Source organism: Hylaeus volcanicus, chromosome 6 (genome assembly GCF_026283585.1).
Source record: "Hylaeus volcanicus isolate JK05 chromosome 6, UHH_iyHylVolc1.0_haploid, whole genome shotgun sequence".
Lineage (NCBI taxonomy): Eukaryota > Metazoa > Arthropoda > Insecta > Hymenoptera > Colletidae > Hylaeus > Hylaeus volcanicus.
In genome coordinates this window covers 9579971-9595806 of record NC_071981.1, presented here as the reverse complement: position 1 = coordinate 9595806, position 15836 = coordinate 9579971, and the positions used below count along the sequence as shown (strand labels likewise).

General features: G+C 33.6%; 2 protein-coding genes across 2 annotated transcripts in view; one reads left to right on the top strand and one right to left on the bottom strand.

Annotated features, from left to right (window-relative positions):
• Positions 1-431: 431 nt before the first annotated feature.
• On the bottom strand, positions 432-13285 carry LOC128878081 (protein I'm not dead yet-like). The gene is made up of 5 exons (XM_054125941.1): positions 13128-13285; positions 9738-9805; positions 9470-9595; positions 7140-7469; positions 432-1201 (listed from the first exon to the last, which is right to left on the bottom strand). The coding sequence occupies exons 1-5, from the start codon at positions 13212-13214 to the stop codon at positions 784-786; spliced, it is 1029 nt and encodes a 342-aa protein (XP_053981916.1). The 5' UTR covers positions 13215-13285; the 3' UTR covers positions 432-783.
• Positions 13286-15559: 2274 nt separating this feature from the next.
• Positions 15560-15836, top strand: part of LOC128878082 (protein I'm not dead yet-like) — a 25519-nt gene continuing 25242 nt past the window's right edge. Inside the window, exon 1 of the mRNA XM_054125942.1 lies at positions 15560-15705. Within this exon, the coding sequence (XP_053981917.1) occupies positions 15694-15705 (12 nt within the window). The 5' untranslated portion in view covers positions 15560-15693. The remainder of the gene's footprint in view (positions 15706-15836) is intronic.

Here is a 15836-nt window from a genome sequence, read left to right as displayed (position 1 = left end):
TTTTGGGAAATTGATCGATGTACGAATACATTCTACACCCACTGTATGTCTCTCCTGCTCTATCTATAATATCTCTATGATAGTAGGTCGCCATGAATATATTGTCGAACAGACGTTACTTTTTTATCTACGTAAATAATAAAAACCTTGTTCAATAATCAACAAAAACATGTGCCTTTGTGGATGATCCGCCTTTTACTTTCTCTTAACAAAATTTGCGGAGATGATACATTTTTCGAAACGCTAGAATGAGAAGAGCCGTTCACATAAGATTGTTATTAACACTTTGCCAACACTTTTCGCGAACATTGCACAATAAAATGGCTTAATCTAAACTTCCATAAATCCTTCAATATGGAGATTGATAAAACGAATATTTCTTTACATTTTACATTAATAGTACCTTCTGATAGTTACAAAAGGAATCAGTGATATTTCATTGGTTAAAGTTACATACAATTTTTAAATGAGCCTACTTTTTTGGTGGAATTATATTAATACATTTAAAAATGAAATACAAATATTGATCTATTAGTTATTTAACAATCTATCATTGGGAATTTTTCTTAAATACAAGTAGAGAATCTTACGTGCTGTATTTGATCGAAGTTTGAATGGTACTAAAGGAAATAAGCAATTTGATATATGTGCATATGCACCTCTTTTGAAAATTAACTCTTATCCGTTACCTGTCAGTGTAAACATGATTACCGTGCATGTTTGTAAACGTAGAACGCGATGTGGCGCAAATATAGAAATATTCCTGATCGGTTTGGCAATGTGTTAAAATAAGAGAATGATACAGGGAAAATAATCTCTTACCATTTCTGCTAAAACTGGTAGAATGATATTCGCGACCGCAACATTTGAGGTCAGTTCCGTCACGGTTTCCGCGAATAGGCATACAATAAACAATATCGCGAGCGGGTCGATCGATTGCAAGGAGATCAAAGCTTTTCCTAGAATCGAGGAAAGTTTGGAACTAGTGCTGCCGGCCGAGATGGCGAATCCACCGCCCAATACCAAGATCAGGCTCCAGTGCATCTTCTGATGGATCATTTTCCATGTGATCATGCCTGGCGACGGCTTGGTAGGCCGTTTAGCGGGATCGTCATCGAACGATCGTAGGAAATCGAGTTTGGCCGGTAACGCGAAGAATAGAATGGTGACACAAGCTGCTGCTGTCGAGTCTTTGACGTGCCTGTAAAAAGCAAGTTCCGTGTTTCGTGACTAGGAGACGTTTATTAATTACATAAAGACAATTCTGGCCCTTTTTTTTACTCCGCCATCTCCATTTAAGGATATATAAGATTTCTCGTCCCCCTTTTTACGTAAGATTTTACTTTAATTTTCCCTACAAAGCGTTAAATAATTAAATGTTGTTAGAAAAGGTTCAGCTACACTAAAATACGTTATTATTTGACATAAATTAAAGATTTTTATTTAGAAAAAAATAATTGGATAGTCTTTGAAAAATGTGTATTCTACTTAAAGGTAAGATAATAAAATCGTCATAAAATATTATGTAAGAATGGTTTTTAGCGCCCCCCCTCTCTCTGAGTCATGTAGGATCTTAGCATTTTTAAATAATATATTCAATTGTTTTGGTGCAATCGAGTCGTATTTTTTAAAAATAATTTAATGCGATATGATAACTAAACATATCTGCACTTAACAATTGTTACATCTGAAGGACGCCCATTTTTCACGTAGTAAAAAATAGACTACGAAGAGTTTTCGGGAGCACTTATACAGGGTGAGTTTTATAACTTGACGACCTCAAATAAATCGTAAGGCATTTATTGTACGACAAAATGTTTCAAACAAAAGTTGCATGGTATCTAGGGGGACATACAGTGCTGTAATCTGGTTTTCAATACCTTACTTTTTTATTGAGATATTAGGGTTACCTTCAGTTTTTTAAATGGAATGTCTAATATTTTTTTTCGAATTCGGATAAATCATCAAATTTTGCGTAAAAAATATTACATGAAGTGAGACTTCAAATGAAAAATTACTGAGATATTTATAAAAGAAGTTTATGGGCAATAGTTGTTAAGGTTGAAGTACGACATCCTTCATTATTCACAACTTTGTGATACCTTTTTACCCGACTGAAAAGGAGGAGGTTACTCAATTCAACATGTTTTTTTTTTACGTGTCTGTACATTAAAATTGCCATGTTCTTTGCGTCTTCGACTAAGCCTTAAGAAGACAGAATGCGATGGGTGATTTCGATTAGGATACTTAGCTTGGTACAAGATCTTAGCTTTTACAGCATTTTCTTCACACGCACCATAAACAATTATCATAAAGTTATTTCATTGTTACTGAACATCGTAATAAAAATGTAGCACCTTTCTCAATGCGACTTTAACGCTTACCGAGATACTAAATAGGCATTTCGTGTTGATGATTATTAATATTTAACAGGGAACTTGTTTACAGACATGACCCACCGACGTGAATAAAGTCGTGCTAAGAATCACGTTGACAGCGTATTTTCTAATAGAAGATTATTAATTTGAAGATATCTCAGTAATTATTCATTTGAAGTACCACTTCATGTAATACTTTTTTACGCAAAATTTAATGATTTATCCGAATCCGAAAAAAAATATTAGACATTTCATTTAAAAAACTGAAGGTGACCCTAATATCTCGATAAAAAAGTAAGGTAATGAAAAACAGATTACAGCACTGTATGTCCCCTTAGATACCATGCAACTTTTGTTTGAAACATTTTGTCGTACAATAAATACCTTACGATTTATTTGAGGTCGTCACGTTATAAGACTCACCCTGTATAATTTAATATATCATTAACTCTATGCCGTCCGCGCATCAAATCGAGATTTTTTTGTTTGGCGCCGATAGGACTCATTGATAGCACTGTCCAACAAATTTAAACTTTTTTTAAATTCCGCGATATCCACTAGGTGATTCTTATAGGGTTCCTCATCCTAAATACGAATCTGAACGTGAAATTGCTCCATCACCCTTAGTTTCCGAGAAATTCGAGATTTTGTAAATACGGTCGATTATGAGAGAAAACGTAGTACTACTTGAAAACTACGAACGCTAGGAAGTTCTATTTAGTCTTAAAAAATAGAGCAGTGTTTTCTGAGTATGAAGACATATTCCTTTAGAATTATCTGCTCTTTTGAATGCCTGTAAATGAACACCGAAGTTCAAAAAGTTGTCAATACGAGTACTTTTCACGCAATACTTTTGTATTTTAATGAAAAGTTATTCGTCTAGGTCGAATTTACTATATATTATAGGATTCTGCAAACATTTCTGAAGAGAAAACCACCCGCGGTAAATGTTGGAACGTTTTCTAGTTCGTACAGATCCAGAAAATATTAATTTAGAACGCACGAATTCTGTTTGCCGGCGCGCAGGCTTCGCTCGCTTTATATCGGTGAATCAGGGCCGTCGTCATGCGTTTTGCACAATCGTCGCCACGTGCTTGAATAATAACCATCAAATTCTCGTAACTTCGTTAAAATTCGACCCACATTGACGAATAGAACACCATTTTAAAGCTTAATGTTTCTACTTTTCGATACTTTAATCTTTGTTTATTCAAGTTAGTGTTTAGGGGTAAACTCTGCTCTAAAGAGAAATTTGTTAGGTAGCAGTTTTCATTAAAAATTAACAACAAAATATACAATTATAGATTGAATTAATTGTTAAATAATTCAATTTAGATTTAAATAAAGTTTGCTTAATACCAAATTACTAAAGTCGAATAATTGAAGATATAAAAACGGGAAATTAATAATTAAAATTTAAACAGTGGACAATTGTTTCCGTTTAGTTGAGTTGCAGTATAAATGAAATATTAAAAATGAAGAATTACTTATCTGGAACATGTTAATGTAATACAAAAACCGATAGCTCGTGGCACCGATTAGGCGAATCCCGTAGCGACGGCCCTGACTGACCGAAACATAGGGAGCAATGGCTGTGCAGCGGCAAAACACCGTTCATGCGTTCCGAGTTGACATTTTGTCAAACTGTATGGATTAGAAACCGTTCCAACATTTGCGCAGGTGGTTTTCTCTTCAGAAATGTTTGCAGAATCCGATAACGTAGTGTACAATCGACCTAGGTGTATAACTCTTCATTAAAATACAAAAGTATTTCGTGAAAAATTCACGGATCATCACCTTTTTGAACTTCGGTGTTCATTTATGCCTTCATATTTAGAAAACACTCTTCTATCTTTTAAGACTAAATTGAACTTTCTAGCGTTCGTAGTTTTCAAGTAGTACTACGTTGTCTCTCATAATCGACCGTTTTTACAAAATCTCGAATTTCTCGGAAACTAAGGGTGATGGAGCAATTTCACTTTTAGATTCGTATTTAGGACGAGGAACCCTATAAGAATCACCTAGTGGATATCGCGGAAAAAAATCGTGTTGGACAGTGTAGTTTTCGCGTGTTTTGAATTTCAATTAACCCAGCTTTGAGATAGAGTGATCACCGCGGATTACTCATATAAAAAAAAACGACAACACTGCAACTTTTTTAATTTAAGATATTTTTAAATACAAAAATTGCGACGGTCAGACAATCGAATATTCGTTTCTTTTTTGTAATGTTATGAAAGTATGTACCTTTAAGTATGCACCGTTTAAATTTCATTAAAAAATTTTTAAAATTAACGGAGGGACGGCGGAACGCAGGTAGAGATCGTTTTGTCTCTCGCAAGTCAATGAGTTTTAACAGCTGTCTCCGAAGCACATTTTTTCATCTTTCAAGACCGTTGAAATTGCGAGTTGTGTAGCAAGTTGTAAATTTAACGATGGCAAGACTTTTGTTAAGAAGAAAAACATGCTCCAGAGGATATTAAGCGTAAACGAGAAATGCCATTTGCGAAGAAGAAGGAATCCACTGTAGGGATTTAAAAGAGGCTAGAACTGCTAAAAGACAGAATAATTTAACATTGAGGACTTGAATGTTGAAATGGAGAATTTATTTAAGGAGTTGATTAACCGGGCAAAATATCATTCATGATGTGCTATGAAAGGAACGTAAAATCTCGAGGCTGTTTCTCGAAAGTATTTTTTTTGAGTCTGTGTCGAAGAAATCTCTGGAAATAATTAAGCTGTCTGCACCAAATTTGATGATTATGTTCCGAAGACATCTCTCTATGGTCGGTATTAGAATTATTGCCTTATCTATTATTGTTTTTTCTATAACAACAAAAGTTTCATTAAGATTTAGGCTGAATGTGAGAATTTTTCTTATAAAGACCGTATTTTAAAAAATCTTTTATATTTTTGTAACAATTCTAGTACCGACCACAGACACATTCATATGAAATAAGATACTTTTTACATTTTGTGTTTCTGATGATCCCCAACGCCATTCTTTTCAACACTGAGCACCTTTGTGTCTTTTACAACTTTACAAACAACAGCTTTTAAATTACAAATTTTCTATGTTTTTTAATTACAAAACTTCATATGTATTGTAGATAAATCAACGAAAAAAACATAATAAATTAAAACTCTTTGGGCTCAATTTTAGGAGGAAAGTAATCGCAAACATGATTCATTCTCTGAATCGACAAAGCAGAAATCTCCCTTAATCGACTTTTCGCCGTGGTAGCCAATATTTTGTTACCTATTACTAGTACGCTCCCACATTCCTACATAATTTGAAAAAAAAATGTCGTTTACAATTAATGAAAAAAGAATTAGTGGAGAATTCTATGTAGATGATCTGTAGAATGTTCTGCCAAGAATTCAACGCATGATAGCGGTGACGAAAGTGATGGTCGTGACGTAACTATTCAAAAGCAATGTTATGTATTGTCATTGGAAAATAGTGATTCAGAGAGCGAACATTTAAATGACGTTGTTGTAAACGATCACAAGGTCTAATTGAAAAGCCCATATACAGAGTGGGGAAATAACTTTGTCAACCTTGGATATTTTTATTATGTTCCAATGAAAAAAATTGTCAGGACAACGTTGCACTGTTTTAAGGAGCGTTTAAAATGGGTACAAAATAATTCTAAAGTTGTCTCAACAGCAGTTATTAGATAAAGATTTTAAAAATTCCATTTAGCATTCCATTTAAAAACATTGATGATCTTGAAAATTCATAAATAAATGAACTTGGAAAAAATTATCTTCTACCATTGTAAGTGCTCCTCAAAACAGTGCAGGTTTGTTCTGACAAGTTTTTTCATAGGACTATAAATAACGGAGATATTCAAAGTGGACAAAGTTATTGCTCCCACCCTATATTTCTACGCGGAATCTAAACAGTATCGGTAGAGTATTAAGAGCAACCGTGAATTTATTAAGGGGGTATTATCGTCTAGAAACTTCAAAAATTCGATTTTTTTTCTTTTGCATTTTCTTATCATTTGGGGTTTTGAGAAAGTGCCTCTAAAATATTAATTTGAAATTCGTAGAGCTCTCATAGTTACAGAGGCTTAAAGGCTGTTCACCAGTATTAGTGCTAAATGTATAGCAAACTTTAAACGCGTTTTTCTCGAAACGACATTTTTCAAGTCGGGCGCACGTTTTTCTCAAAAACTATTGGACCGACTAACTTCTGGTTTTACACACATTTCGAGGGCACCATCGCCTATGGTCTGAACTAGAATTATACCGATAGCTTGAATATTTTAGCCCTGCTCTCATATTTTAGTTGACAATTTTCCGGGAAAATTAAACCTTAATTTTCAAACAGCTGCAATTCTGATAAAAAATTTAGTATTTACTTAATTCTAGTTCAGACGATAACTATATTCATGTAGATTGAAAACAAAAATTTGTTTTTCTGTCTCAGACAACTAGAACAGCCTGTACGCCCGATTGAACGAGCGTCTTAATTACGTCACAACCTGCATAACAGCGCATAACTTGTATAGATTTCAATCAAGTATTTTATAAAAATTTGTGTTGTTACTTGAAACGTGTTTTATTATGCATAAAAAAAACCCTGGTACTGTAGGTTTGATAGTTTTCGCAAAATTAATTCCTAAAAATTACTGAAAAAACAAACTTCTAGTCGATAATACACCCTTAACGTCATAAAAATCACTGGCATCGAGGTGCAAAAGTGATCGACTCGACCTACATCTGCACGGGGAAATCAGTCGCGATACATACAAATCGGTGATATAAGTTGGCCAACCGCGCACGAATCCGGGACTCCTGAAGAACCAAAGTAGAACGACCGCAACGAAGAGGACACCGACGGAGGATTCGTGCCACGTAATCGGGCCGAGTTCCTTGTATCTTTTCTGGATAACAGTCGCGGCGACCTTCTCACCTTGCGCGCCAATATCAATGGCGCGCGCGTCTTTGCTTCTCGGCCTGAACATTCCCATGTACATTATTTGAAGCCACATCCACGTAAGAAAACCCATCAACAGCATTGGCGGGACCGAGTAGAGCATCCACGAAGTCAGGCTGATGCCCGGACTGTTTGGGAACCGCCTGAAATTGAAAAGAATAAGTGCATGGAAGTATGCGGTTAGTCTCATTTGAACGCTTGGATGGTTCTGTAAGTGGGTAACTGGATCGATGTTAGTCGTAACGGTGGTGATAGTCTTGGGACAGAGATGAGCAAAATATTAGGTTGTCTCAAAAGTTTCTTTCGTAATCAGAACTGAGTAAAATACGTATTTTAAATAATAAACAGTAAGTAAATATTTTATTTCGGATCATGCAAGTATTTTTAAAAATAAAATATTTTATTTGTTATAAAAAATGTTTAGGATAATATTTCAAGTAATATTCTATTTGAAAAACACTAAAAATATTTGTGCCATAGTTCGGAATATTTTGTTTATGTAATTTATTATCAGCAGATAAAATATTTTTATTTTACTAAATTATAGTGTAAAATATATTTATTTTGGTAATCTGAAACGAACGAAGTACTTTTCCTCTGCATTATAAATATACATTGAATGTAGTTCTTCAATGGCAATAAGAATCTTCATAAAATGAGTGATGGAAAGAGATATACTTCAATCGCAAGAAATAGTTTCTTCATCTGTGTATCATATTTACACAGTTTATTTTCAGGTTAAGAACTATGGAAAGTATTCAATTTTATGCTTTATGTTATTAAAATGAAACATATTTTATTTTACGTTTTACCTTATCAAAATAAAATATTTTATTTGCTGAAATTTTATATTCCATTTGAAATACTATTTTATTTGAATTCTGAAGAATCTGTTATTTAAAATAGTATTTAAGATATTTTCTCTACAAATATTACCCACCTCTGTTCGTAATCTGCACTCAATTATTTTTGTGTGGCAGTATTTATATAAGTAGATAATCTAATTTCTTAGATGTTGATGTCGTAACAGTAATGGAGCAAAATGAATCGTACACAATTTAATAAGACATAAAATATCATTAGACATAAAATATTGTGTATGTATTACTTATTAATAAAACGAAAGAAACTTTTGGAACAACCTAATAATATACGAGTAATTGATGATAGATAAAACCAACGTATTTGATCCCAACGTTTATTCGATTCAACAGTCAAATTAGTATATTACGTTTGTTATCGAATATTTCCTTTCGTGGGTCAAATTTTAATTTTTCTTTGAACAGTAATAAATAAATATAACGTGTATCTTTTATTCGTTGTATACAGACTGCGGATGTTTATGCATTTATGGCAAATGAAAATGTGGGGAAATCAACGAGAATGTGCACGAATAATATGAATGTTTCACCGTGTAGGAAATAAGACATACTTTCATGTTAACCCTTCGCACTCTGTAAAGTTTTTAAATTCAGCTAACTTTGGTGGTTATTAGACGGGATGAACTTACGCGACTGCAAAAGTATCAAATGTGCATGCTTCTTTGAAGGTTTCCATACAAATAGCATGAAAAAACAAATCAAAATATAGTACGTATATTGATACGAACAAAATATAAATCGGTGTTACGTAAAAAGAAAATAGGCGCACAGTCCACACTTAAAAAATGCGATAAAGAGCATTTGTATAAGAAAGGTGTATGAATATACTATGTATGAAATGGTGTAATTTGTGAAGATAAACAAGGAAGCCTAAGATTATAACCTAACTAAACACAAGAACTTTCAATGCATGTCTGTGACTATTTCACAAAATACATTTCACACACATTAGAATGGTATAAAATAGTATAGAATAGTATAAAATTTTGATTTTCGACATAAATATGTTCCTCAATGTTTAAAAATTTATATAAGCTCAAGTACTGTTACAATGAATTATATATTTTTTAAGTTACATTATTTAATACGTCGTGATCGTACTGTTTGCATATTCTGTAATAAAATGACTCCGAGTGCAAAGGATTATGTTTCAATTCTTTTTCTGTACCTGTGAAAATATGAATTTCCATAAACATCCGCAGTCTAGTTATATATTTTTACCTAAGTGTTTTTGCTTATCTTTATCTTGGGAGAGTGCTTACTTTTCGAAGAAACCTTTCAACGTTAAATTGGTGCCTGTCCCGACTAACGTGCCTACGCCTCCTAGGCTGGAAGCGTACGCCGCCACAAGATAATAAACCATCGTGACGCGCGTCGGTTTTTTCGCCCTGCAAAAGTCATACGGCTAGAGGACAACAATTAACGGCGGGACTCTGCTTTCTTTTTAAAAGCAAGGATCGCATCGATACGATCGCCGATAAGCGAAACGGTAGACGAGCCGAGCGATTTTATAGATTTACGGCTACGTACGGCTCTTCTCGACCCTCTTCTCCGCCACTTCCGTTCTCCTCGCGCACAAACATATTACCCAAGCCTTGCTGAAAACACAAAGATGGAATTTTGATCAGACCAAATGTAAGAATTTATTCACGGCTCATTTTACGTCAAATCGTGGTCAGGGATTTTGTTGAAATTGGAATATACAGTGGGTGTAGAATGTATTCGTACAGCGATCAATTTCCCAAAAAACTTTTGTGTAAAATTGTAGTTTATTAACTTCTTTTTTTTATAATCAATGATATTTTACATATTCTCGGAAGTCTCTAAGATAGATGTAGTCCAAACAACATTTACTAGTTGATATAATTTTTGTGAAATTAACAAAAAAATGCGAAAAGTGAATAAAAATATAGAAGCAATAAGTATTTGTACGATTCTTATGACTAGACTGTGGATCTTTATGCAAAATAAAATCTTCGCGAACGTGCCTACAAAAATTGAACCTAAATAGAAATTTATTTTATTCTGCAAATATTATAACGTGAACGTTACTTTCAATCTTTTTTATATTCTTGCATATTGTTTGCATTTTGTAATTTCTTGCACGTTCAAATTTCCTATAAATGCATAAAGATCCGCAGTCTATTTATGACGAACCATTTACAGTAGAGTTTGTAACGTAAACACATTAGTTTATTGCTCCGTACGAATTAGAAAACATCATATTTCCAGTAAAGTACTTTTAAACAGTTGTGCGAATATTTATTGCTTCAACATTTCTATCGATTAATTGTTTTTTTCTTGTTAATTTCCCAACTTACATAAATAGCTATTTTTTGTTGTAATCTATCTATTCTAGAGATTTCCGAGAATATGTAGAATGTCACTGTTTATAAAAAAAAAAAGTTAATAAATTACAATGTTACACAGTTTTTTTGGAAATTGTTCGGTGTACGAATACTTTCTACACCCACTGTATGTTATGGTTCGCGTAAAATTATGAGTAGTCTAAGCTATCATTCTGCTGGTTTCTAATTTGATATTTAAGGCTTTCACGACCTGATTCTTCATGGTTGGTCGATATTGGGTCGTTAACTAAATTCTGCGGATCACTCGTAGGTTGTACTGGGGTACACTGTACTTATACACTTCTACAATTGTGTTTCATTTCTCATAGGAAGGCTATTCCGTTGTAATAACACTTTGTGACATTTTAAATTTTGCAGCGACAAACGTTTGATACTTTTACTTAAAAATGGTACCCAAAAAGTAGCATATCCGGCGTTGCATTCTGCTGGCATTTAATTTAAGGGGCTTGGAACATCAAAAAATGAAACAAAATCAAGTTCTTTTATTTTTTTTAATTAAAATTTAAGCGATTCTGAACAATTCTACGCAAAGAAAATTGAATTTGGAGCACTAGAAGTGGAGACGTAAAAAACTAAAAATTTGTATGTCCCGCTCGATTATCGATATAAATCTTATCTAATCGTATTTCTTTTTATCAAAATCGATTAAAACACTGCCTTTTTGATAATTTACCGTTTTCTTTACTCTGAAAAACAATACTCTATGGTTATAACCAAGATACCGCGTCAGCGATCTTCCGTAAATTTGACTGTGCTATATTGTTTTCGCTTCGAGAAGTTTGTCAGTTGTATTTCCTTATATTTTTTACAGTTTTATCGCGCTCTTTTTACTAAGATAAAAAAAAAAATTTTTTTAAGTGATTTTTTTTTCATTTTTTGATGTTCCAAGCCTCTTAAAAAGAATCGGCGACAGAAACGAAACAATTGATTGAAGAAGCACACATGGAGGAATTGTATCCGCAGACAGACGTGAAAAATTATGTAAACGATTTAGAAGAGGAGTTTTTAATTCAGCCGACGAAATGCGTAGTGGAAGGCCAACAAAAATGAAACCAGACGATTTGTCGTTGCTAATGAAAGAGGATTCAGTTAAATCGATCAGTGAGCCTTGCGAAGCAACTTGAAATAAGCAAATTTGCTGTTTGGAAACATATAAAACAATTTGGTAAACTACAAAAAAAAGGGAAAGTGGGTTTTTTGAACCGCATCGCGACTGGTGCCGAAAAATGGATTTATTATCGCATTCCTAATCACGAATGGAGTCGGTTAGTTAAAAATGAACCTCCTCCACATAGTGTGAGATGCAAACGAGATGAAAATGCAATGAGATGAAAACGAGCTATACGGGATGTACCAAAATTAATGGTCACCACTTTCAGGGATGAATCTATACATGTGGATGGATGGACATGTGTTAAAAAAAACTTTATGCAAAATATATTATGACATTAAAATTAAAAATCAAATTTTCGTTTAATTACTAAATATTTTAGGCAAAGAGAAGATAACAAACATTAAAGGAGCCATATAATTCCTGTTAATTTTATTATTAGTAGTGTTTTCGTACTATTAGTATTTTTGTTTAGTGTTTATCTTTAAAATATTAGTGTATATGTATGTATGTGTCATGGAGTGACGTTTAAAAAACGATGCAATTTGTTTATGTACATTTACATGTAAATGTAATTTCATGAATGTGTGAAACTGGTGTCATTGGTATGTATGTAAATAAGCATATTAATAATTCCTATTCATTCATCTCAATCTGTCATCTGATCCTTTGAAGATTCCTCTATAAAATAATTTTTTGCATAGTTATTTCATAATTAGCATTTCAATGACCTATTAAATGTTGAACTACATCCCGTTTCATGTAACCGATCCATGCGTCCAACTGGTATAGTTAGCGGTACGGGTCTCACGTTGTATTGTCTCAATGAGGAAAACAGTAGGTCTTATAATCGTGTCAATGATGTCATTCGTATTCCTAAAACAATTTTAACGATCCACTCTCTATCAATCTAAGCAAAAGGTGTAATAGAAATTACGAATTTTGTTTCCATTTGGTTATCCCTTTATTCATCTAGAATAGTTAAATAAAAGTAAATCATCTATAAATATTAATTACGAATAACCACGATAGAAATGAGTTATTTAATTATTAAATTACTTTTAATAGCGTATTAAAATTACTTATAGTGGAAACTTTAAAAAATCAGGTCATATTTTGTAATTACAGCAGTTCGACTTGAAATTTGCAAAATAAAAATTTTGTATCACTTTCAAGATGCAAAATCGACTGTTAAACTTACAATTAGAAGAAAATTTATAGGGGAAAACGAAAAACAGAAAAAATTAATACATACGATTAATGATTTCAAAGTTAAAATATATCTGTATATTCTGACTTCGACTACACAATAATAAATTCGAAACCAGCATAACGATGACTTAATTTCACATGGATTACGACATATTCCGATGTCATAAATTCCTGAACTCGGGTACAGGAAATAACTGATTTATAATTAATGCGACGAGTATCGCTTACCGCTTCGAGTTCCGTAAGAACCGTCTCGATGATGGGTAACATCATGGCGGTAGCGGCAGTGTTTGAAATCCACATCGACAGGAACATGGTCACGGAGAACAAGCCTAGCGTTAATCTACAAGTTGCATGTACGTGTATCTATGAATGGATACGCACAACCGCACATTGGTGCACATATGTACGCGTACATTTATTATTCGGACCGGTCACACATTGGGTGCATCCAGAAAAGTCACCGCTCGTTAAAGCGCACTGTAATCTGATGAGCTTAAAAATGTTTCGCTCCTAAACATGGCTATCTCTCTCTGCAACTATTACTCAATGCTATTAGTTATACTATTACTAATAGCTTATTACCAGGGAGCGGTCGCCATGTTTGTGAGCGACAAATTTTTAAGGAAGGAGTCTTGTCCAGCAGGTCGAAAAAATCAACTCTTTTTCTTTCTTAAAAATCTTCCTAACCATGCAAAGTTACAGCATCAAATTTGATCTTGAAATATAGTTAGGAGCGGTGCGCATAAAGTAAAATGGAGCATGGACTACAGTGGACGAAAGTGTAAGAACAGTAGTATTGAAAGCATGAAGGAGGGTCAACCTGCACGAAAATTACGGAATATCCAAAAACAGCAGTTCTTCGAAGAGTCTAAACGTCTACAATATAATAATGTTCATATTAAGGGGGCATTTCACTGTGAACGCTCAAAAAAAAGCATATTTTCAATCATATTTTTCTCAGAAACTATTGCATAAAATTGAATGAATGTTTTTTCTCCTTAAAGGTATGATTAAGGAAAGTAAATAAAAAATTTTGTTTTGGTAAAAAACATTTCGTCATTTATTTACAAAATAATATGCATATGTGCATAAGTTATCCGCTGGCGCAGGTGATTTTGGCTCTCTTGGTAATCTGAAATGGAAAATCGAAGGAGTTTATTAAATTATGTCGTCACACCTATGGTCAGAACCTCCACTTATTAATTTCATCGAAAATAAACAAAGTAGCAGCGTTTCTTGTGAAAGAGAGAAAAAAGAAACACTTTTTTTTGTACCGTAAATCAGGTGAAATTGTAAGTAAAAATCAAAATATCAACTACTTGGAGGTTCCGACGATAGGTGTGACGACATAATTTAATAAACTTTCTCGATTTTCTGTTTCAGATTACCAGGAGAGTCAAAATCACCTGCGCCAGCGGATAACTTTTTTTTTGCACACATGCATATTATTTTGTAAATAAATGACGAAATATTTTTTACAAAAAAAATTTTTATTTACTTTCTTTAATCATAGCTTTAAGGGAAAGAAACATTCATTCAATTTTATGCAATAGTTCCTGCGAAAAAAATTATTGAAAATATGTTTTTTTTGTGCGTTCACAGTGAAATGCCCCCTTAAGCTTTAATACTTTAACCCCTTCGATCCTAGAGAGCCATATATGTCTCCGTGAATATTTCTGATTGGCTTTGGCCAAATTATAAGTGACACTGATAGGAACATATGTGGAAAAAAAATATACATGTCAAATTGAGTAATCTCCTCCTTTCAAAGTTGGTTAACACTTCATTTACCGGGAGTCTATTTTTAGGCTTTTTAATTCTAGTGTTTAGCCTTTCGAATTTATGTATTGTATTGATGGTTGTCTACTTACAATGTTCAGTTTTTGGAAACAGACTTGGCTTTCAATGTACTAGTTACAATATGGAGTATTGGAATATAGGCGGTGGAATGAATGAGTAGACTTTTATTTTAACTTGACTTTAAAAACTTTATTCGAAACACACGAAGGAGTACATCTGTTCTGTTCGCTAGAAGCAGCTCGAATGAATGAATGTGAGGTCAGTAACAAAGAATTTCGTTACTGAACTATAGACCCTATCGGTCCCATACTTCGTCTAAACGAGTCAAGATGGGACACAGCTGCACCCTCTTGGCTTGTGTCTAGGAAAGAAACCCAAACGCGCAGAGATGGTTTTTGTAACGAAAACTTTCTCTTTTAGTGAAGAGAAAATCCAACATGGAGGAATTATTGTCAACCTAGATTGTCATATGCTACTGTAGAAAATTCGTTTTTGAATTAAAGACTGTTTCTAAATAGCTCGGTATATAAAGTGTTAACAAAGAAAATCATTCATGGTGGGGTAAATCGTCACTTCTCATTTGGCTACAGCCTTTGCTACATAGCCAACCACTTGTTTAATACAGTTCGTTTCTAAAAGAGAAAGGAATAGAACACAAACAGAAGAAAGTCGGATTAAAAGGGTTAAGTGTCCTGAAAATTGGGAGCCAATAAAAGGATAAAAAAGACGCGTGAATATAAAACGGTGTATGGCATCATCATACTATTATACTAATGGAGAACTTAACTACGTGTTCAGTTACGCGTGAAACGTCGAACGGAACTGATTACATATCGACACGTGGTAGTTCTCACTTTCAGTCATGGACAAATTCGAATTAACAAGGTTGAACGGACAATAGTCGTCGGCTGCTTTCGTTCAGTGTTTGTCAACTGTTTATAGCTCGTGGTGCAATTCTAGGTGTTATTTATTTTTGTGTCCCCGCTAATTCATGGTGCTATTGGTTGGTAAAAATTACATTATACTCATTTTTCATTTATTAACCGACTTCGAAAAAGGAGGAGGCTACTCAATTCGACGTGTGTGTACACACACACACACACACACACACACACACACACACACACACACACA

What these genes read in the sequence shown, in the direction of transcription:
- LOC128878081 (XM_054125941.1), bottom strand. Translation starts at nt 13,214, where the DNA reads ATGTTCCTGTCGATGTGGATTTCAAACACTGCCGCTACCGCCATGATG. An exon ending in TTCTTACGGAACTCGAAGCG is followed by an intron (nt 9,806 to 13,127) that starts GTAAGCGATACT and finishes TTGTGTTTTCAG; the next exon opens with CAAGGCTTGGGTAATATGTT. An exon ending in TTGAAAGGTTTCTTCGAAAA is followed by an intron (nt 7,470 to 9,469) that starts GTAAGCACTCTC and finishes TTTCAATTTCAG; the next exon opens with GCGGTTCCCAAACAGTCCGG.